The 24,748-nt window shown below is 45.8% G+C and overlaps 1 protein-coding gene and 1 pseudogene across 1 annotated transcript in view; one reads left to right on the top strand and one right to left on the bottom strand.

The window, feature by feature from the left end:
* LOC147636268 (protein-S-isoprenylcysteine O-methyltransferase B-like) overlaps positions 1 to 24,748 on the top strand; it is a 62,849-nt gene that overhangs the window by 22,172 nt on the left and 15,929 nt on the right. The window contains exons 2-4 of the mRNA XM_086801712.1: positions 12,802 to 13,045; positions 13,202 to 13,330; positions 13,538 to 13,652. Coding sequence (XP_086657838.1) covers positions 12,802 to 13,045; positions 13,202 to 13,330; positions 13,538 to 13,628 — 464 coding nt within the window. The 3' untranslated portion in view covers positions 13,629 to 13,652. The remainder of the gene's footprint in view (positions 1 to 12,801; positions 13,046 to 13,201; positions 13,331 to 13,537; positions 13,653 to 24,748) is intronic.
* On the bottom strand, positions 21,016 to 23,188 carry LOC147636269 (uncharacterized; annotated as a pseudogene).

Genomic DNA, 24,748 nt, shown 5'->3' on the forward strand with positions numbered 1-24,748 from the left:
AGTATGGAGTTGGCTTTATGTGCACACGTTTAGCACTCTTTCCATATGGATATTGTGGATTATATTATCAAGCTTATAGGCAAGCTATATGGAGATATATCTCAGGATATCTTAAGGATATGGTGACGAGATATTTCTTTTGGCTTCATGACTAACTTGGCAAAGAAAAGCTAAGTATACTTTGAGTTTGCAAAGTTGGTGCTTTTGCTATTTACTGTGTGAAGTGTTTTTGATGTTCACTAACCCTTGTATAGCCATGCAAGGAGAAAGGTGGTGTTGTTTGCCTTGAGATGGTTTCAGGGAAACATTGTTTATGGCTCCCTTTATTGGGATGGATTATATCTATGAAGATTTCTTTCTTGGATGAGATTTATATAGATATTGGGCTTCACAAGCAATTTCTATGGATGAATCTATCCGAGTTTATAGAGAAGAAATCTTTGGTTATTTCATGGATATGATGCTTTTATGGATAAAGTCCACCTCTACTCCAAGGTGTGTGGCTAGCACGGAGTATGTGGTAAGAGTTATGGTATACAGGTCTATGTATTCTTGGACTTCTTTGGATCTATCCTCAGGTTTATGGATTATTCTTTTTGGCTCCCTTTATTTGGGATGCATTGGACTTATGAAACTCATGGTTCACATACCCTGTGTAGTGTTCTCTTGTCCTACGTGCTCTCTTGAAGATTGTTTCTACCATGTGTGGGTGGAACAATAGAGAGCAGATGGAAGGGAACTTGGGCACATCAGAGGGTAGTGTCGACACAACATACCGTGTGTAGTGTTCTCTTGTCCTACGTGCTCTCTTGAAGATTGTTTCTACCATATATGGGTGGAACAATAGAGAGCAGATGGAAGGGAACATGGGCGCTTGAGAGGGTAGTGTGAGTTGGTGGCCGAAATGCCTATAAACTATGTGTAGCAGAAATGCTTATGGAACACCAGGCTATCTATGCCTGCGAGTGATTGCTTTATCTTGTTACTTGAGCCCACCTGTCATCCAAGGTGTGTGGTCAGAGTACCAACACGGAGTGCAAGTGGTAAAGTGGACATGATACCTGGTTGGCAAGGGACTTATGTGTACGCCAAGGGTCATGTGGATTGGCACATGTTTGTGTGCTTTGACCTTGGATTATGATATCTGGACTTATGGGACTGTTTTGTCTCGCCTGTTTATTTGGGACATGGATTTATTAATCTTTATGCCATATTAGAATCACTATCTCCCCATACAGAGGCCAAGAGGTTCATTGTTCATCTCACCATGCATGTGGATTCATGTTGGGATTGTGAGAGGGCAATTCAATGAACACTCCACCATACACATGGATTCGTGTTGCGATTGTGGAGGGAGTGTTTCATTGTTTCCACACCATGCTTGTTGATCAGAGTTGGGATTGTATGGGAGAACATGGGAACTGTTGGGATTGGGAGAAAGGATCGCCAAAACTATGGAGAACCAACTTTTTTGTCACCATGGTTTGTGCTCCTGAATGGCACCAGTTTGTGTGCATAGCACATGTTTCTGTGCGAGGCACTAGTTTCTTGTGCATGGCACTTATTTAAGTGTCTTAGCACCTGGTTGGTGATTTTCATTGGCATATGATTATTTCATTGATATTGGTGATTGAGACACAATTGGCTCTTATGCTTGTGTCTATCATATCTTCCACGGAATTCTCGCCCATTTATTTTGGGACATGATTTTGATATTGGTATTATGGAGACTTATTTACTCTCACCCATTTCTTGGATTCTTCAGTTATATTGGATTTTTGAGACTGTCTCGTCTCACCCACTTGATGGGACATGTTTATATCTTGAATATATGGCTTGAAGCTTAAAGTTGCGGACAACTTTTAAGAAGTTGGGGAGGATGTCACCAGCCTGGACATTTCCCAGTATGAAAGGAATCTCGTGGACTCCAGGATGTCTAAATATTTGGAAAGTACAAGCTTTGGGAATGGGGGATTATCCTAGAATACAAAGGACCACACTCCTATAATTTAGGAGAGTTGCTATTTTTGGCCCGACTCTGATGGAAATTCTGTTCGCGTCATTACATATGGAATTGAGCAGATACCAAGAGTTGGCAAAGTGCCTATGACAGAATGTCTACCAGTTGGGATATTTTTAGAGATAAAGTTTATGGAAGGACCCATCTCTTAGATTGGGACATGTGGCAAGAAAGTGGACCAAAGTGAGACAAGTGGCCTGACACTTGTTAGAAAGTGGATCAAAGTGAGACAAGTGGCCTCACACTTGTCACTTTAGCTATTGTGTGGCTCTCCACTTGTCATTGTAGCCTTCTCTTGCCATTTTAGCTCATGGGAGGCCCAAATCTATAAATTGGAGTCCTCTCTCTTCATTAATAGAGGCTCTCTTGCTGCACACTAGCCTTTACCACCGTTACAGGCTGCCCTAATGATGGCTACTCTCTTTCTCTCTCACTTGAAGGCTGCCCATGAAGAATACCGGCTGTTGGGGACTGTTTTGGAGGCTTTCATCGCGAAGAAATATTGAAGGCAAGGGTATTTAATCATTTATTATGATTTCTAGCCATTGTACTTATTGTACCAGCCTTTGTACTTGTTGTACCAGCCATTGTACTGGTTGTACCAGTCCTTGTACTTGTTGTACCACCCATTGTACCGATTGTACCAACTTCTGTACTTGATGTACCAGCCACTGTACCTGTTGCACCAGCATTTGTACTTATTGTACCAGCATTTGTACTTGTTGTACCTGTTGTACCAGCCACCATACTGATTGTACCAGCCACTGTATCGGCTGTACCAGCCATTGTACATGTTGTACTGGCTGAATGGAGAGTTGTACTTACTGTACCAGCTCTATTGCATGAAGACCCGTGGTTTTTGGGGAAGAATCGGTACCCACACCGAGGTATATGGATTATATTGTTGGCTCGGCATTTCTACAGCCTATTTTCCGGCTTGGTAGCCTCGTGTTGGGCTGCATTATGGCATTTGTATATGGATAATCCAGCATCTCCCGTGGGGAGAGTAAGGCCCTCAAAGCTTGTACATGATATTATTCTCCTTGGGTAATAAAATACTCCAAGGGGGGGGTCGGCCCATTCCGGCCTCTATGCGGTGTCACACGTGCAAGCTCCACTTTCAGCAATCGTGGATGTTTTGTCCAGCTTTTATGTTTAATGCAAAGCGATGATGGATATCTGTTAAGGCTGTGGCCATGTTTAAATGTTTTAATATGCATTGATGGTATTAACAAGTGTGTCAAAAGTTTAAGGATTTCAAAGAGCAGCTTGCCAGCATTGATGAGATTTATCTGGAAAGTTCTTTGGTGCCTACTATCCTCATTGCACTGTCAGATTCTTAGCGAGGTTTTTCTTCTACTATCAAGCTCACGATGAAGGGCAATCCTAATGCCCTCACTTTTGATGAGCTGGTTTATGTGCTGTGGCAAGAAGAGCAATCACATGTAAAATAGGTCTATGAATCAGGCTTTTGCTACCAGCAAGAGAGGCAAAGGCAAAGCCTCTTCATAGGGTGGCTACAATGTCACGATTGTGACTTAATCTCTAATTACTATTGATTAGCCTTTCAATCATTGAAAGGACACCAGTGAAGGGTCACATTTTGTCACATGGGTCATTACTAAAGGACACATCTCTTCAAAGAGATCCATTGATCAAAGGACACATCTTTACGTCCAAAGGACATAACTACTTATTCAAGAGTCACACCCGTTCATCAGGGATGTGCCTCTTCATTTGTACCTATTTAGGTCCTATTTAACAAGGCCTTTTGTCTCAATGCAAACAACACAGCGTTTCGCTCTTTGCCTCATATTTACTCAAGGATTTAAATATTAATCTCTTTAATTATGTTTAAGAATGTTTAATTAAGCTAAAAGCTTAACAATGGTATCACAACAAACAAACTCCAATTTGTAGTCAAACCCTAACCCTAAAATCAAAAAACCCTAACCCTAAAAATCAGCTAGCCGCCAATGAGCTGATAGCTCAAGTGGGGAAGGTGTTTGCCTAGAACCAAGAGTTCCTTGGTTCAAAACCCCCCTTGGGGCTTCCTTGGCGGCATCGCCTACTGGTGGATAAATAAGCGCCTACGGGTGGCTGTCTATGGACGGTGAAATTTGGTAACTATAGGAGGATCTTGGGCCAAAGGGAAGTTGAAAAAAAAAATCAGCTAGCCTTAGCAAGGGTTGTATGGAAGAACTAGAGAGAATGCCCCTTTCAATTTTTCCCAAAATACTCTTGATTTTGGCTTTTTCCCAATTATGCAGTAGCTCTTCTTCAAAAACGATGGAAGGCTTTTAGGTCTTAGGGGCACCCATGGCTTCGCCAGGCAAACAACTGGCTCCTCCAGGCATCGGCTCGCACAAATCGCCCTCTCCATGCTGGATTGTCATCTTCTTGGAGGTGCCACCTTTTCGTTTGGAAAAGCCGCGACTGTTGAAGTTATTAAAAGAAAACCATTTCATGTAAATGATAAAAAAAACATTAAGGCTATTGAGCCTTAGCCTTATAGTATAAGGCTTTTACATTAAGGCCTCCACATATGCCACGTGGCAGCCCACATGAAAAAAAAGCAGCAGCAGCGAATCAGCCAGCCCCTCAACAGCCGCCCACGGCTAGCTGCCTATACGAAATGAAAAAACCATGACCAACAACCCTCACATATGCAAATGTAGCCACAGCCCCAAGAGAAAAAAGAAGAAAAATGTAAAAAAACTCACCATAGGGCGTTTTGGGGCTCCCACATGCAGTCCACCAACTTGCGCTTCTACATGAACTTCAAAATAAAATAAAATTGTGCCCCTAGCTTGTCACATACACAGCACAAATCCCCCCTCCTCTTCATGCATGCGCAAGTTGGCCCGTGGTCTCCCCCTTTTGCACACGGTTTGTTTCCTGCACGTGTTCATGGCACTATTCCGACGTCGTAGGTTTTTATTATTTGCAGCTTTTGCTTAGCACCTGACTCTTGCAGTACCTGCCTTCAGATGGGCTTCTTCAAACACACACATCTCAGGTGTGATCATCCCATATACCTTGTTGTTTTCATTATTAAAAAAAAAACACAAAATACAACATTGGCAATCCAACTCCAGGGGATTCCAACAACAACTTCAAGAGTCCATGGCCACATTGGCTTCTTAGATCCAAGAGTTGCAGACGGTTCGCCATTCTCATACCAGTTCTGTACCAGCAGTCGACATTACAGCATCAATACCAAACAATGAAGATAACATTCCTTTTTGAGATGGAAGGTGACAATCTTAAGACTCTTTACTGTCTTTTGCAAGCTAGTAAAACAAAGAAATTGGAAATTAAATCCCTTGAGTCCTATGAAGGACAACACAATAAGTGCACACTTGAACAATGGCTTTACAAACTTCGCCTGTAATTTTACTCGATGGTCCTTATTGATGCCAAGAAGATTACGTTTGTTGTGTACTTACTTAAGGAGATTGCCTTACTTTGGTGGCAACGGCGACAATATGTTGGAAAAACAGTTACGACGTGGGAAAAATTTGAGTGGGTCATTCATAAGGAGTCTATCCTTGCCAATGCGGATTTTCAAGTCCGAACTCGGTTACACCACTTGGACCAAACTGGTTCTCTAGCTTCTTTATCTCACAATTCACTATTCTGATACTAGAGATTGATCCTTTGTCCCTAGCGGATGAGCTTAATGCTGTTCATTATGTCCAGCGTATTGTGGATTTGAATTCGAATTCTCAAATATTGGCCTCTCAAGGTCACTATGGCAGTGGTTCATGTTAGAATTGTGCATCTCAGTGTTCTGGGGCTTTTACCATTTATTTGACATTTTATTGTATTTCTCCTATTTATTTGTCCTGTGAGCAGTCGGCCAGCCCTAGAGGCAGTCGGCCAGCTCACTCATGCACTATATAAGGAGTTCCCCATCATTCACTTCTTCATCCATTTCCCTTGCACATAGTTCAACATCCAGTTGCTGGCCATTGCCATTGTAAAGCTTTATTGTTGTTATAAAAGGTGATCTTGTCCAACTCTCTCATTCTCCTTTGCACTCTCTCATATGTTTACTGTTTATGCTTCTGCCTGTGCTATCTTTAGGTCCAAGCTGCTCCAAACTCTGCAAATCTGCCCACCTTTCCCTCCTTTTGCTGTGCGTTTTTCTCATCTCTCCCGGCTGCAGTTTTTTGACAACAAGTGGCTGTGTTTCCCAATAGTGCTGCATTTTCAAGTCCCGCCAGTTGGCTGTTTGCGGCCGACCAGTTTTGGTGGCTGCGTTTTCTCCTACAGAGGCAATCTGGCTAGTTTTGGTGGCTGCGTTTTCTTCTCCAGAGGCAAAAGGTGGAGTTGTGGCTGTGTTTTCTGCACCGGCTTCTGTTTTTGGTGAGTTCTTTGCATTTGGTGCTGCCAAATAAGTGGTCCTACAGTGTCTTCTTCCTCCACGAGTCCCTGCTCTTCCGGTAGGAGGTTCCCAGTGGATCTTGGACTGTTTTGCTGCTGTCCTGCCTCTTTCTCTCTATGGTTTGAGAGGGGGCTGATTATTCCTGGTGCCTCGCTTCGTTGGAAAGCACTTGAGAGAAGTGTTTGAGAGCTGAGATTTGTTCTTTGCTACTGTGGATATGGCTCCCCCCTGTACAAACAAAGATGACAAGTTGAAAGGACCCAACTACGCTCATTGGAAGCTTCAGATGTGGGTCTGGCTCATCCACAAGGGTTTGTGGGACATTGTTCAGGACACTGAAAGGAAGCCCGAGTGTCCTCAAAACTCTAGGAGGTGGACTCAGGATCAGGAGGATGAATTTGCTGTGGAATTACAAGACGGGGAGAATCGGGACTCGAAGGCGCATTCTGTGCTTGTGCGGACCATCACCGAGGAGGTCTCACTGGCAGTGTAAACTCTCACCAGTGCTCATCAAGTATGGTCAAAATTGGAGTATCACTTTGCACGAGATTCATTGATGAGGGCAGTTACCTTGTAGGGGCAGCTCTCCGGCTTGTTATTTCCTGAAGGCAATTCAATGCAGTCTTTCCACATGAAGGCCAAGGTTATCCATGACTAGTTACTGGCTATGGGTGCTGCTTTGTCCTCTTCTCAACTGGTTGCTCTCCGTTCTCATCTCACAGGGTTAATTGAAGGTGTCAGTCAACAGTTCTGACCAGGCACTTTCCTCAGTTCAGAAGAAAGGTTGGAGTTGTTGTTTCTCTTGCGGGAAAAGAGGACATCTGTCCAAGGATTGTTTGTCCAAGAAGAAGGACAAGACTTCATCTCAGAGAAAAGGCAAAGACACGACACAGGATAGTGATACAGATTCTAGTACCACTTCTAGGGCTCCCAGGACACTTCCGGCTCAGGAGACCCCAGATGGTGTGCTTCTCTAGTACACACACAGTTTTCTCCCATGTGCTTCTAGCCAAAAGAGGCTTGTGGGCGGGAGAGGGGGCTTATTACAACTCCACCTACTGGTGCATGGGACCGCGATTCGGAGTTCCAAGCATTAGACATCTGGCACGACATGGTTTTCTTTGGTACAACAGAGATTATGAACTGGATCTGTTCCAAGTTCATTGTTCGAGGCTTTTGGGACGTGATGTGTTCCGTCCACTGTTGGGGATTATGGGCGCGGTGTGTCCAGCAGCTCATCATCTATTCTTGGAGTTCACTGCACACTTGTGTAGGAATTCGTGGCCAAGCAAAGTTCCTTGCTGTTCGTGGTGGTATCTTGTTTTGAGGAAACAGGTTCGTGGGTGCTCTCTTCGAGGTAATCCCAGTATTCGCGGTGCTAGAGGGTCCATGGTTGCATCTTCATCGACTTATCTTCTTTCGACTCTTGCACACTATGAACTACAGAGGGGGTGGTAGAATTGTGCATCTCAGTGTTCTGGGGCTTTTACCATTTATCTGACATTTTATTGTATTTCTCCTATTTATTGGTCCTGTGAGCAGTCGGCCAGCTCACTCATGCACTATATAAGGAGTTTCCCATCATTCACTCCTTCATCCATTTTCCTTGCAGATAGTTCAACATCCAGTTGCTGACCATTGCCATTGTAAAGCTTTATTGCTGTTATAAAAGGTGATCTTGTCCAACTCTCTCATTCTCCTTTTCACTCTCATATGTTTAATGTTTATGCTTCTGCATGTGCTATCTCCTTCAATTCACATATGGCTCGCGAAGGTTATGAACAATTCTCATCAAGCAACTTTCAATTCCGACCCAACTCCCACTGGTAATATTTGCAGCAACCTCACCAACAGGAAAGGTCGTTTTTTAATCACTCTGAGCGTCAACAGTCCTTTCAACCACGTGAATCTGATCGTGGATGGGACTTTGGACGTGACCAATCTAGCAGTCCTTGTCCTGCAATAGCTTCATCTTCTTTGTGAACAACAAAAGACAGGATTGTACACAATTTGTAATGGTAACCATAGATGGTTTGAATGCCTTAAACGATCCAATGCTACTCAAAACCGTAATGTGGAACATTTAACTTCAGAAGACTGCTCCGATAAAGGAAAACATGCAGTAGCTCATGCACTTCATGTTAGTCCTAACCTTGACACATCTATGGCAAAATTTATTGAGTCACTTGATGACAACATCAAGGATTCTTCCAGCATGACTTCAGAAGAACAGCAAGATGATATTGAAAAGTTCTTCGATCCTCTATAACACTTGTTTTAAGCTTATCCACATGGGATAACATAGTTGAAGATGCAGAGATTACCAAAGCGGATATAATACTTGTTGAGTCACCAACGATGGACTTCTTTGAAGATGTAGAGATTACCAAAGTTGTAACACGCGGAAGCTCTGAGGGTCTTCTTTCAGCCCTAAACACCATTGAGAACATGTTGAGCAAAAACGCAGACAGAAGGGAGAGTAGAGAGAGAGAGAGAGAGCTGTAAATTCAGTATATTCATATGGTACAAAAAGGTACCCTAATCTACAGCCATAGGCTGCCTTACATAAAAGGTGGTAAACACCAAAACAATCCTAGTTCTTGACCCACACCCAAAGGGGGAGTGAATCATCTACTCAATGAGCATCTGTGCCTATTTATAGGCCCTTGGACCAATGGAGCAGCAGTCGGCCAGCCGACTGGTCATAAATCCCATATATGTGATGGGCCTGCAGAGCCGACAGCATCCCTGGTACAGCCGACTCCTATATCTGGTTCAGCCAACAGCCTCTGTGTGCAACCGACAACATCTTCCATGTCTTCCATGCCCTGCTCCAAGTCCAACACTGGCCACTACTGCTCCTCATGCTCCTAAATTCTGGTTCTAGTCGTATTTTCTGGCTGCCCCTTCTCGATTAGCTTCTGAAAATGTCCATGGCAATTCTTGCACATGACAAAAGCGGATATAACACTTGTTTCAACCTTATCCACATGGGATAACACAGTTGATATCAAGCAAGAGGATAATGTTTTCAACACTATTGAGAATTTCAAGCATTCTTCTAACAACCTAGATGAGTACTTCACTACTATGAAGCGGAACACTTCAACAGATACTATTCAGGTATCATCGAGAGAATTCAATGTTGAACCTTCAGATCGCTCTACACCACAACATAGCCAAGTCAACTTCAAGCCAAACATTTGGAAGTAGACAAAGAAGAAGACATTAAAGAATGTTGCTACAACTTGGGATTTAGCATTTAAAGCACGATAACAAGACAACAGAGGAAACTTTTTTAATATTTCTCAGTGCAAGTTTCACCACAAGCATAAATGGCCTAATAATGAAGATCTTCAGCAACATTAGAAGTCTCTTATTTAGCCGGAGTCTTATTTTAAGTGGGAGCGAATGTCACGATTGTGACTTAATCTCTCTAATTACTATTGATTAGCCTTCAATCATTGAAAGGACACTAGTGAAGGGTCACACCCTGTCACATGGGTCATCACTAAAAGACACATCTCTTCAAAGTGATACATCTATTGATCAAAGGACACATCTCTACGTCCAAAGAACATAACTATTCATTCAAGAGTCACATCCGTTCGTCAAGGATGTCTCTTCATTTGTACCTATTCAGGCCCTATTTAACAAGGCCTTGTGTTTCAATGCAAAGAACACAACTTTCCGCTCTTTGTCTCATATTTACTCAAGTATTAATCTCTTTAATTATGTTTAAGAATGTTTAATTAAGCTACAAGATTAATATACAAGCCAAGGATAGATTTAGTCCATTCTTCTGGCAAGGATGCTGAGTAAGGGGGCGAGAAGCGTAAGAAGAAAGGCAAGTGCAATAACTATCGGAAGTCACGGCATTACATCAATGAATGTAGGAAGTGTAATTCCATCGGTTGTTGTGGAATGTTTGGTTGAATACAATGCTAATCAATATACTTAAATACACTAAGGTTTAATGGACAACAAGCACAATTCAAAAGGTAATTTGATGAATTGACAAGAGACGCACATTGAGCTGGAACGGCTGGCCGCTCCCTCAAATAATGTATATTGACCTTGGGAGAATCACGTACACGGTACATAGCATCACGGGCATTTTTGACCAGATTTCCATACCAATGCATATGAAAATAGTATTGCAAAGAATATGGTTATTGATGAAGATCTCCAACGAGTTACCTTCTCACACTATCGTCTCAAGTGCCTATCTTCCCTTTCATATGCTCTATTGTTCCAAGTGCCCATGTTGTACCCAAACATGGTAGAAACAATCTTCAAGAGAGCAAGTAGGATAAGAGAACACTACACAGGGTATGTGAATACGGAGTCTTGCTACTTGTTGCCATAATTGGTCATGTGGGCTTACCAATTGCAAATAGAGTCGATAATAGTGGAAGTCTTCATGATGGAAGTGTTTGGAAGGCTAAAATCTTCAATTTGTTGCAATCCTTTGCGACAAATGTCTTGAAGTAGGTGTAGGGAACCCTGGGAAAGCTTCCCCTATGGTTTTACTTAAGAAAGGATGGCTGATATTAGGGTTTTCAGCTAAAAGACCAGAAATTACAGCAAACAAATGGACTGTTTTGCTGAATTTGAGCCATTGGGAGTGTGTAGGAGGAAGAATATGACCTAGAAACAATCCTGGATGCTTGAGAAACACTCTAGCAATCTTGGATATGGAGTTGGGAGAGAAATGCAGAAAATACAGCCATACAGACCTCTTGAAGTAGGCGCCCAGTTTTGAGAAGGGAGAAGAGAGAGGGAAAGAAAGAAAGAAAGAAAGATTTTATTAACGTCTTCCAAAAGACCGAACTCGGCCTATGAGAGGTGTCCACCTACAAAAGGTAAGTGCAAAGGTGTCATGTGCAAGACATGTGCATGCTCATCCCAAGAGCTAATCTCTGACAGGCAGCAGGAAAAGATAGAGGTTTTGGGCATGAGTCAAGGCTGAGTGGTGTGTAGGAGAACCCTGGAACGGAAGAGGAGCCTGTCTGCTGCAGCTACAGTGCTGGCCGACATAATGTTCAGGTCGGGTAGAGTATTCTGCTGGCCGACAGCAGGTCAGCCAGGTCTCTTGCACCAAAGGAGCCTATAAAAGTTTATGCCAAGTTAATTGTTGAGTCATTCAGTCCTTCAGGGGCTGAGTCAGTAGGATAGGACTTCATGGAGTCAGATAACCTTTTGAGGGGCAGCCAAAGGCACTATTGAATATTGATCAAAATTAGCAGCAAATTAAAGAAAACAGTAGGAAGGCTCAGCAAAAGTAGCTAGAGGCACATAAGTGTGGACGAGATGTCTTTCTTAATGATTGAGATTTGGTTCATGTCTATATTTTAGAAGCTCTGCCTTACAAAAGTTTGGCTAACCTCTAAGTGAGTGTAAAAGTGAGTGCAAATATGGCGAGCAGGACATAGCAGGCCTCACAACCTTCTTGTCCTCGGATTTCGAATGTCAATTAGCTCCCTTTTGCAAGGAAATTCTCAACTTTGGAGAGACTTACTTGACTACATGAATGCAAATCGAAGAGCTCATAGCAGGATGGATTCTAGAAGGTGGGAGGGCACCCTTCACCTAGGGTGGGCTGCCCACAGGAGCAACCTCCCATTTGTGGCCACGTACATGGCAGTTCTGGCTAGGACAGCCAGGTGGACATGTGCTGGTTACTTACGCTGCATATCTGAACACGCACTGGAAAAATGAATTTTTTTAGCTTGAGCAGGTGTGGTTCAACCAGGCCGTTCAGCAGTAGGGGGCCTATGTAAAGGCCATCCAGCACCAGAGAACTCAGTGTTCAGCAGTGTAGCTCCAGGGTTGCAATCTAGGCACGGTCAGCTTGTATTCATACTTATTTTGATCAGGATCCTAGGGTTTGTTTAGCCCTCACAATAGTGCAGCAACTTGTATAATTATGCTTTAGAGATCAAGATCTAGGGTTTGTTTAGCCTGCACAGTAGTGCAGCAACTTGTATAATTATGCTCTACAGTCCAATAAAGTCTTGAGCTCATCACGATAAGGCAGTCTCTTTAAATTGCAGGGTTTATGCAGTGTTATCAACTTTCCATTTGTTCGGACCATGGCCATGGCCAATGTCTGGACCATAATCAAGTCCAATAGAGACTGAGGTCATCACAATAAGTCAGTCTCGTTAAACTGCAGGGTTTATGCAGTGTCATCATCTTTTCATCTGTTTGGACCATGGCCATGGCCAATATCTGGACCATGGTCGATATATGACCAAACAAAATAGTCAATGTATGCTTTCTTCTTTGGTGTGTTGCAGCTTCGCATTTGTTTTTGTAATCTGCTTTTTATCATGCAGGACGTTTCTCTTAACATTGATAGTATTTTTTGGTTGGAATCTGGGTGCAGCGCTTCTTTTGAGCAAGCAATATCTGGTTGCAATGGTGTGCGGACTGGTGGAGTATGGGGTTGAGGGACTTCTCTTTCCTGAATTGAAAGCACAGATGTGGGTTAGCTATACAGGCCTTGCACTTGTAGTGCTTGGGGAGGCTGTTCGCAAATCTGCCATACTTACTGCTGAGCAGAATTTTACGCACGACATCAAGATGTATCAACGTGAAAACCATGAGTTGGTTACTCATGGAATCTACAGGCATGGTTTATACATTTTTAATCTAACTAATACTGTTCTGATGAAATCGGGTGCTGTTGTTGCTTGCTTTTTCTCCATATTTTCAAGTTTAAACATGTGAAGTCATGTTTCGAGTGCTAGTGGCATGAACATGGGCAAGTTTGTGAAATTTTGCAGATTTATTCGTCACCCAAGCTACTTGGGGTTTTTTATATGGTCCGTTGGAACACAAATCCTACTTATCAATCCAATATGTACAGTGGGATATGCAATTGTTACATGGCGTTTCTTTGCACGTCGTATTCTGTATCCCTAATGTTTTTACCTCAATTGCATTGCCTTACGTAAGCTCAATCCATGCACACATGGTTGCACAGTTACGCGCCATACCTTGCACATGTGCACACTACAACTTGCCACCAAAACAAGAAAAAATGTTGTTCTCCCAAAAGAAGATAAGGAAAAGGCTTCAGGAATCAGGCCTGTGAGTCTCCTTAACTAGCGGAAACACAGATTCGAAGAATATTTTTTGCGGCAGTTTTTTGGAAAGCAGTATGAAGATTATGCAAAGAAAGTTTCTTCTGGAATACCGTTTTTGAAATGATGACCAGCTGCGACATATTTTAAGGTTAGCCACCTCAGAACCCTTGATTTTTTAAATTTTACACGTCTTTAATGCTTTCTTTTGTCTCCTTGTGCATGGTCATATGCTTGTAACTTTGTTTGCCATTTGTATGTGTACATGTGATGTAACAAAGTTACTAATATCATGTAAATAATGGTATGGGCCAAAGGCCATGGGCAAGTGTAAAAGGACATTAATGAGTGAAGTGTGGAAAGGGGCCCAAGTATATGTTCATTTACTAACTTTTTTCGAATATACAATCTCTCTTGAAGCTAATTGCTCAAGGTTTCATGGTGGTATGTCTACTCATGTGTGCACTCCATCCTCATTGAGTGCTAATCTTTCTTGCATTTGAAGTCTTTTATGCTCATGAGATGTGTTAGGTCCCAAATTGTCGGCCTTGACTTCAGTCAAGGCAAGAGATCATGACTTCAGTCAGGTTTGCGACAAGATGTCCAAGAAATCGGTATCCGGCATTGTTGACATGTCATTGCTTGCAAGTCAAGAGAGAGTGGGTTGTTTGTTGGGCATTTCGGAGTTAGTTGGTGTGAACACCCTCTTTGGGTGTGAATAACCCTTATTAGGTTTTGGTCAGAAGATAAGGCTTCAAAGCAGACCCAGGCATGTTCTTCAGGGAGCTGTGGACACCCCCTTCATTGATGTATACCATCTTATACCCCCAGTATGGTACAGGATGGAGCTAGCTAGGTTGCATATCATGATTGTATACTCCATGCATATAGCTTTGCATTCTCCTAGTAGTAGAGCTCCATCCCCTCCCCCCCACTCATTGTACTTATTGCACACCCAGATTCAGCTTTTTAGTTCAGTACTTTTTCATTTTGTTGGGATGAGAGAGGATACCCCACACAGGTACAATGATTTGTCTCATAGGCTGAGTTCGGTCTTTTGGAAGACGTTAATAAAATCTTTCCTTGAGGAGAGCAGCGGAGACCAGATTGACCAGAGCTTATGCAGCATTGGGGAGACTAGAGAGGATGTGTTCGCAGGTTCAGTTTCAGGAACCTCGAACAAAGCTCTGGCTCTTTGACACTTTGGTCACTTCAGCCATGCTGTATGGAGTGGAGATATGGGGACCCTCAGTGGATCACCACAGCCGAGCTGGTAGCACTGATGGATGGAGATGTATGGAGAGGCCCTTGGTTTCTATGATTTCCCGGATGATTAGGGCCAAGGCCTCCGTACCACATGATATTATCCGTGCAGAGATGGCTGCCCCCCCATTGGTAGTAGAGGCACTCACTCGATCAGTCTCCTTTATACATAGCACTTGGGCTCTCCCTAGAGACAAATATGCTCGCTTAGCCCTGGAGTCTTCACGACAGGGCATCACAGGGAGACGGATCATGTTGGTATGCACAGATGACAGCTTGGTTCCAACTGCATGGCTTTAGTATGGACAGGCTACCTCCATTTCAGTACTCCCAGGATGCACCCTCCCTCTCTCTCACACGGGCAGAGATTACCAGACTTATCAGGTAGGACTTGACTCAGCTGGACACTAGGAGGACATGGATACAGCCGACACACGAGCTTGGTACGAAGATGGCTTTCTATAGAGATCATCTTCTCCAGCTCACGGAGGATGGGTTTGTGATTAGACCCAGCTACATGGATACTCATCTTTCTCATGGGGTACGGTGTGCTATTGGTCAAATGCGCACATCCTCACACCAGCTAGAGATTGAGACTGGCGGATTCAGAGGAGTACCAGTTGAGGCCAGGATTTGTCACCTGTGCCAGATGGAGCCAAAGACAGAGTTACATTACATATGTCACTGTCCAGTATATTATGACATACGAGGCCGTTTTCACTGCTTGTTCAGAGAGGGTTTCGGACCACTTTCTAGAGTCATGAGATACCAGGATCAGAGATGCCTCGGATTATACTTGCTGGAGCTGCGTAGACATAGAGAGGGTCTCTTGAGAGGGAGGGGATTAGAGAGGGAGAGACACCTACAGAGGCAGATTACAGACTTCTTTCGACCAGAGATTAAGCAGTCAGGCCAGCAGGCATTGCAGCTAGCCCCAGAGTATAGCCGCACCAGAGGTACACTGATTGATCGGGCTATAGAGCTGGGGCGGTCCAGGCGTCCCAAGATGAGAGGCCCATCCCAACACCGACGGAGACTACAACAGAGGATCAGGACCATACTAGCACAGCATGGGAGACGTCCAGTCAGAGTACTCACCATGGAGGACATTGAGGATATCTGCCATCGACCAATGAGAGACATCTTTGGATAGTGATGTATATGATGCTTACCTTTGTTGCTGGAGTTTTCCTTCCCAGATGTTATCCATTAGGAGCTCCTAGTACCTTACTTTTCCTCATAGTTGTTGTTTCTGTTTTAGTTAGTTGTTTAGTTGTTTTAGCTTTTCTTACATAGATAGTGTATCAAATCCACCAATTGTTGTAACCTTTTTGGTCTCATAGGTCATTTTGGCCTTTTGAGGACGTTAATATATCATTTCATTTCAGTACCCAGACTATGGGACTGGATGGAGTTAGTAGATAACATATCATACTTGTATCACCCCTTCAGCATATAGAGATGCATTAGTAGCCCTAGTACTCCATCCACACCCTCTCGTTTGTACACCACCATTGAGTCCCCTATGGTCGTGTTGTCATACTTGTACATTTTATTCTCACTCCACATTTTCCTCTTGATGACTGGAGGAACATCATTGTACTACTTGTTTGTCTCATAGGCCAATTTTGGCCTTTTGCAGACGTTAATATTTCTTTCTTTCTTTCTTTCTCCCCCCCCCCTCCTCTGCTGTGCTCGCATTGTGCACCTTGCCCGTTGTGCTGGCCTGCTCGCACTACGCACTGGTGGCCTCTCCTTGTTCGTATCCACCCGCCTGTGCTGCTCTGCTCGTGCTGCCCTGTCCACGCTGTGCTGCGCCTGGCGGCGCTGCTCTGCTGTGCTCGCACTGTGCACCCTGCCTGCTAGTCCCTTCGCCTCCCTAATCCCACCCACCCTTCGTCAGGCCCCCAAGGTAGCAACATAACTCTCTCTCTCTCTCTCGCTACTCCCTACCTGTGGGAAGCGATGCAGAGTAATCTCGAGGAATGGCTCTGAGTCTCCAAGAGAAGCTCGAGGCCCTCAAGACGGCAACAAAGGCACTAATCAAGGAGAACAAGAAAACATCCGATTCCAACCTCAATGAGGTGGAGAACAAATTACACCGGCACATCATGGCCCTCGAAGCAGAGGTCATGGACCTTGAACAAGAGAACACGGCACTCAAGGAGGAGGTGAGTGCATTGAAAGTGGAACTGGTAGCCGTCAAGAACACCGAGAAGGAAGAAGGCGAGATCAATGACAACACTCTCACGGCCATCAAAGAAGAGATCTCCAAGGAGATCACAAAGGACATGGAGGGAAAACTCGAAGCCAAGCAGTCAGGATGGGTTGAGGTGGTGAAGAAGAACATCCGTAAAGAAGTGAGGGAGGAGACTCAAAGGGAAGAACACCTAAACATTCACACCACCATTGAGGAGGAGAAGATGAGGCATGCCCGCCGCCTCAATATTCGAGTCACAGGTATAGCCGAGACACCCGACTCCACTCCCGAGAAAGATGGACAGCTTCTATGCAGGAAGCTCGACTACAGGGAAGAGGTCCCTCTCCCCTTCACCAAAGCATGGAGAGCCGAGAAAGACTCAACAGGCAAGCGAGCCCTCATCCTATAGTTTGCAGGAGAGACGGAGAGGGTCACCTTTATGAGGAAGAGGGTGATTCTACGAGGATTACAGGGGATCCCATCTATTTGGATGACGACCTTACAAGGATGCAGATAGAACACAGGAAAACATGCATGCCGAGAGTCCTACAGGCCCGGAAAGAGGGCAAGAGAGCATTCTATCGCGATGGCCGTGTCATCATCGATGGCAAGGCCACCGATTAGCGCCAGGCGGCCTATGGGACATCGGCTATGGAGGATCCAGATTCACAGATACACACAGCAGTTTGGAACTGCAATGGAGCACTTTGGACACATCTTGGGAGGGTGGAGGAGGTCATGGAGGGACGGGACATCATACTACTTATAGAGACGCACCAGAGCCCAGAGAGGGGGCTACCCAAAACAGAGGGCTATTAGTGGGAGTTTACATACAGGGGGACCACACGGCAGAGCACATCGAGAGGATCTGGAGGTATAGCGGTACTCTTCAAGTGAGAGCTACAGGAGCGCCTACATGTGGTAGCACGTGACCAGGAGGCTAGATACATGTGGATTAGACTGCAGCTCTCAGCAGACAGGGTGTTATACATTGCTCTATGCTACTTCTCTCCTAGAGGATCGAGATATGCCATGACAGCAGAGGAGGAGAGTAGAGGGGAGGAGGAGGACACAGGGCCATTGGGAGAGTCACCATATGCAGCCCTTTCAGATGAGATCATACACAACTCCAACCTGGGGGAAGTCCTCCTTATGGGGGACTTCAATGCACGGACACAGAACCGACAGTGTGACATTTATGATTTCGAGCACCCCGAGGTGATGCACACACTAGAGGTGGAGGACACAGGAGCTTGCAGGGTGTCAGAGGACATGGGGCCGGATAACACCAGATATGGTCATCACTTACTTGAGCTGGGAGCGCAGCACCATCTCGTTATTTATAACGGGATGAGACAGTGGCAGGATTCAGGAGCACTGACATGCTTTTCACGATCAGGGGGGTAGCACAGTGGACTACATCATGGGGTCCATGGAGACCACACAGGTAGTGACATCTTTCACCATCCCCTCCTGTCCTATTGGTGCAGATCACACGTACCTCTTACTGTCACTGGTGAGCTCCACACGAGCACCCACATAGTCCACACAGGCATCGCATACAACTTTCTACTTCACCCATGACTTGGCAGACATATATGAGCATCATGTATATGACGGGCTATTCCAGATGAATCCACTGTCACCTCTAGACACACTCACCACCCAGCTGTCGTCTCTACTACATACGGCCGCCACCCGCAGCTTCCCCCATCATACACATTGCACACACAGATAGATCTGGGAGCATGCCCCAGAATCGGTAGTATGATGATGAGTGCAGAGAGCTATATAGACACCTCCGTGCCCAAAGAGCACTGGCGACCATTACACAGAGACAGGCGAGCCGACAGATCAGGACCCTCACACGCCGTAAGAGGCGTGCATATGAGGAGGCACAGTATTGGGATACATACCACCTACTCATGAGCAGAGATGCAGCCACTGCATGGCGTAGGATGAGAGAGCCTCGCCCTCGTACCTTGATTGAGGATCCACACACATGGCACACATATGCAAAGAGCCTCTGCCATATCCCTCAACAGCCGCCCATACCACAGCCACAGGAGTCCTGCCCTACCACCTCTACTCTCTTTACTGCCTCGATGGTAGAGAGAGCTATCCGCCGGTTACAATATGGGAGATCGGCTGACCACACTGGTATACAGAGTGAGCATCTTATTTATGCAGCTGACACACTGGGACCCTTTGTTGCTCACCTCGTTAATAGAGCACTAGTGAAGGGCCTACCAGCTGAGTGGACTATGCACACCATCATGCCTCTCCACAAAGCGGGAGACATGCTAGACCCCGACAACTACAGGACTATCATGATTGGTCATGCATTGGCCAAACTTTATGGCGCAGTGCTCGAGGCAGAGTTGAGCTCATATGCAGAGGAGGAGGGACTGCGAGCACCAGGGCAGGCTGGATTCCGACGAGCTTTCTCCACTATTGACGATATATTCACTCTGAGATGTCTGATTGACCAGGCCAGGGCACGGGAGAAGAGATTATACTGCTGCTTTGTGGATTTCCGCAAAGCATTTGACACGGTGCCACGAGAGAGACTCTTCCAGCTCCTACAGTCATTGGGGATCCCATCAGAGATGATTTGGGGCATCTATGCTTTATATGAGCAGGTCCTCGGGCGCATATGATGCCCCGGGGGGCTATTTGATGTTATTGCTAGCACCATAGGTGTGAAGCAAGGATGCCCACTCTCTCCTACACTATTTGGGCTATACATCGATGAGGTGGTTGACTTCATTGGTCACGGTGGTGGGGACGGGGTAGACATCTCAGGTACCACAGTCCACATTATGCTTTTATGCAGATGATATTTTTTTGGTCTCTGAGTCGCGGATGGGACTACAGCACCATCTCCATGCACTCGATGACTTCTGCACACAGAGGGGGCTTACAGTGAACGTTGGGAAAACTAAGGCCATGATTTTCCGCACCTCAGGGCCGGTTCATCGTCACACTAGCCGGAGGACAGGTAGAGGTGGTAGACTCATATGTGTACCTGGGGATTACATTTACGACTCCGCAAGGAAGATTTACTATGGCACAGGCAGCCAGGGATAGACTCACATGAGCGTATGCAGCTCTGGCCATGCTAGAGAGACAGTGTCACGAGGCACACTTCCAGGAGCCCTGCACGAAGGGGTGGTTGTTTGACACACTAGTCACCCCTGCTTTGATGTATGCTGTAGCAGTATGGGCACCTGGGCTTGCCACCTCCACATGGTCTCAGATAGAGAGGCCTCAGATTCTCATGCTCTCACGGATGATCCGCAGCAAACCCTCCGTCCCACATGACATTGTCCGGGCGGAGTTTGCTGCACCTCCTATGCTAGTAGAGGCCCTCTTCCAGACGATCTGCTTCATACAGAGGATCAGAGATATGCCATCAGATCGACTCTCACATAGAGCTTTTGAGGCGTCCAGGCAGCTCGCAGAGAGTGGAGATAGGAGATCATGGTATTCGCAGATGATACAGTGGCTCACTCAGCATGGTCTTGACATAGATCACCTGCCACCTTTTCCAGTATGATATACATGCACCACACATCCAGCTCTCTCACAGTGAGAGGAACAGAGTCCTTCGGCAAGATTTATGGCAGCGATACACTCAAGAGACTTTGATTACACCCAGTAAGCCTCTACCGCCGAAGATGCTATACTACAGAGGTCAGTTTATGTGTATCTCAGCGGATGGATTCATACAGAGACCTGGATACATGGATGTGTACATGCCTCACAGTGCCCGAGTGGCGATTGGCCAGCTCAAAGTGTCATCACAGTGGCTTGAGATTGAGGCAGGTAGGGTAGCACGGATCCCCAGAGCAGAGAGGATATGGAGACTATGCCAGGAGGAGGTTGAGAGTGAGGAACATTATGTATGTAGATGCAGAGCATATAGTGTCATTAGAGAGAAAGAAAGAAAGAAAGAAAGATATATTAACGTCTGCAAAAGGCCAAAATTGGCCTATGAGACAAACAAGTAGTACAATGATGTTCCTCCAGTCATCAAGAGGACCTCAGCTCTCCCATGTTGGAATCTATGTATAGCTCGAGATACCATATCGGTAGTAAAGAAAACCGATGAGGTCGGTGGAGTCTCGGTGGGGCGAGGGATGAGTGGCTGGTGCGGAACATCATAAAGCCCTTCTGCATAACTCTGCCAGCGTTGAGGATCAGTAATCGGGGTGGGGGGGCGTGGCTCTCTGAGTCGTCGTGGCTGCATCTTTGCTCATGAGCATGTGGTAGATGTCCCAGTATTGAGCCTCCTCATATGTGCGTCGCTTACGGCGTGTAAGAGACCGCATCTGTCTACTGGCCTGCTGCTGTGTTATTTCCCCTTTCGCTATTTGGGCTCGGAGATGTCGATGAAGCTCTCTGCACTCATTATCATACCATCTATTCTGGGGCATGTCCCCGGATCTAGGTGGCTTCCCTGTCAGGAGATGGTGTGGAAAGCTGTGGCTAGTTGTTGTGTGCAGTATGTGTGAAAGCTGGGCCGTCAATACATCGATGGGTGCTGTAGGGTCCATACCAAAGAGGCCATCATGTACTTTTGAATCATAAACGTCTGCAAGCTCCCGGGTAAAGTGGAAGATGGTACGAGATGCCTGAGTGGTTGGGGGTGGCAGATCAAGAGAGCTCCTAAGAGAAAAAGCCAAATAAGTATGGTCCGCACCAATGGGGCATGTAGGGATAGCGAAAGAGTCTATCAGGTCTGTGCTCTCCCGCGAGCCCAACATGTAGTCCACAGTGCTGCTGCCTCCTGATGATGGGAAACATGTGAGTCTTCCCGATTCTGGCCATTGTGACATCCCGTTATAAATAACGAGATGGTGTCTAGCTCCCAGGTCCAGAAGGTGTTGCCCATAACCTGTACTGTCTGGCCCACTGTCCTCTGACATCCTCGTGGTCCCTGCATCTACATCGTCTAGTGCCTGTAGGATGAGGGGATCTGTGAAGTCGAATGATTCACACTGTCGATTCTGTGTGCGTGCATTGAAGTCCCCCATCAGGAGAACCTCCCCCATGGTCGAATAGTGTAGGATATCTGCGGATAGAGTGGCGTATGGAGACTCACTAGGAAGGGCCCCTCTCTCCTCTCCTCCTCCAATCTGGTCCTCCATGTGACCTGTGTTGAATCTCGACCCCTTCGGCGGGAAGTAGCATATTGCCAAGTAAACTGTTCTCACCTCTTAGAGCTGTAGGCTAATCCACATGTAGCGTGCCTCTGGGTCTCTCGACACCACCCTGATACGTTGCTGTAGTGCTCGTCTGAATAGTATAGCGATCCCACCTGAGCCTCTGGAAGTGCCCTGTCGCATCCCTTGTCTATACACTGATTCCCACTGGTACCCTGCTACCCGTGGTAAGCCTCTCTCTGGGCTTTCATGTGTCTCTGTCAGAAACATGATGTCCCGGTTCTCCATAACTTCCTCTAGTCTACCTGGATGTGGCCATAGAGCCCCATTGCAGTTCCAAACTGCTGCATATATCTCCTTGTGCTTCTTGATAATTTCTTGTGTCCTATAGGCCATATGGCGCTATGCCACCATCTTGCCCTCTATGTATACATGGCCGTCTCTGTAATGTGCCTTTTTCCCTTCAGCACGTGCTGCTTTAATTTGTGGCATGCATGATTTCCTATGTTGTCTCTGCATCCAAGTTAGGTCATCATCAAAGTAGATGGGGTCCCCTGGTAGGTTTCTCAGAATAACTCTTTGTCTCATGAAGGTTTGCCTGCTCACTTCGTCTGTGAACTGTAGCATTAGGGCTTTACTTTGGGTGGGGTCCTTGGGTGGGGCTGTCCTCCATATCTTGGTGAATGGAAGTGGTGCATCCTCTGCATGGCCTAATTTTATGCATAAGATTCGGCCGTCCGCCTCAAGGGTGCACCCCTCTGTCTCTTGAATACATGTCATGCGTATGTTCAGGCGACGGATTCTCCTCATCTTCTCTTCATCTAGTGTGGATTGGACCATGTGCGTGTCCTCTTGTACTTCTTTCTTACTGTTTTTCTTGACCACTTCCACCCATCCTTCTCTTACTGCTTCCATCTTGCCCTCCAGGGTTTTGGTAATCGTTTGGGTGAGCTCCTCCTTCATGGCTTCTTTGTCTGCCTCGAGGATTTCCCCTTCTTCTGGGCGTTCACGCAGTGAAGCTACTTCGCCTTTAAGCTGGGCAATCTCCTCCTGCATTGTTTCCTTTTCTTTCTTCCATGTTTCTGCCTCGGTCTCCAGCTTAGCAATGCGATCGAGGAGGTTCTTTTGGACAGTGTTGAGGTTGCTGTCCGTGGTTTTCTTCAAATCACGGTTAGACAGCCACCTTGCATACTATTTGCAGACTCTTCTTCATTTTTTTTCCCACCCACCCTCCCTTCACAAGACCTTGTGAACCCTTGAGATGGCAAATTTGCGTGAGATGGCTGAGAAGCACGTGAAGATCCCTACTTTCCCCACATTCCCGGTGGATTGATAGTTGGACGGGAACAACTACGGCATATGGAAGGTAATGATGGAGTCTGTCTTGGAGTCTTATGACTTGGTTGATTTCATTGTGGTTGGTGTTCCATGGCTGGAGTTGGAGAATGGGGAGCTTTTATCTTCTACTCGGAAAGAACGGAAGGCTCAGGCACAGTTGTGGGACCGTGTCAATGTCCGTGTGCGTTCTTTCATCTTTCTTAATTGCACACAAGTGATTAATCATGTAAAACATACGACGTTGGCCAGAGGGATTTGGCAGCATTTGGCTTCTCTGTATAACAGGGTATCACCCATGAAGCGGATCTCCTTGGAAGTGCAGATGCGGGCGATGAATCCTGCAAAGTCTTCGACGATGCGGGAGCACATCAACAAGTTGCAGGCTCTTCAACATGAGGTTCTTCAGGCTGGGAAGGAGATATCTTCGAAGAACATGGCCATCACTTTGTTGTCTCATTTTCCCTCTCAGTACTCAGCATTTTACTCCTCTTTGATCACCAGTGGCAAGCTCAACACCATCATATGGGAGGAGCTTGTGTCTATGGCTTGGACCAGGAAGAGCGTTTTATGAACCCTCCACAGGGTGAGGTTCTTGGGCCTTGACTGACCAGCGGTCGAAAGGCCGTAACAACAACAACAATAAGGGCAAAGGGATGTCTTCATTAGAGAAGTCTTTTGAGAAGAAGCCCGACTCAGACCGTGACAAATTGAAGGCCGAGCAAACCTGTAACGATTGTGGCAAGAAAGGTCACTATTGGCGAAAATGTCCTAAGCAAAGTACCGCGAAGAGTGCTGATTCTTTAGCTTCAGCCGCAAAGACTCCAGCCTTTGTGCACTTGGAGATTTTGGACACAGATGCTTCATCTTCTTTGAGCAAGGAGGCAGTTGGTTTCACCGCCAAGGATACTCGGGAGTGGTTTCTCGATAGTGGTGCTTCCAGGCACATGACTCCTTCCCAAGAGTTTTTCTAGGATCTTCAACGGCGGTCAGGTCGCATTTTCATTGGTGACAATTCCACTATACCGATTCACAGTGAGGGTAGGATGGAGATCATTTTCAAAAGCAGAGGGGGGAAGCATTCCTCTCGTGTTCTTTACGTCCCCGCACTTGGTTTTCATCTATTGTCAGTGCATGAGGTTTGCAAGACTGCCTTCCGTGGAGTTTGAGGAGCATTCTGTTGCTTTACGGGACAGAAATAGGCCAGGTTGTATTGGAAGGCGGAGTGGAGAGCAGTGTCTACAAACTCTTAGCACTCTCCTCTCTGACAGGCACTCAGAT

The sequence above is a fragment of the Cibotium barometz genome, chromosome 8 (assembly GCF_041138505.1).
Source record: "Cibotium barometz isolate CiBa-2024 chromosome 8, ASM4113850v1, whole genome shotgun sequence".
Classification (NCBI taxonomy): Eukaryota; Viridiplantae; Streptophyta; class Polypodiopsida; order Cyatheales; family Cibotiaceae; genus Cibotium; species Cibotium barometz.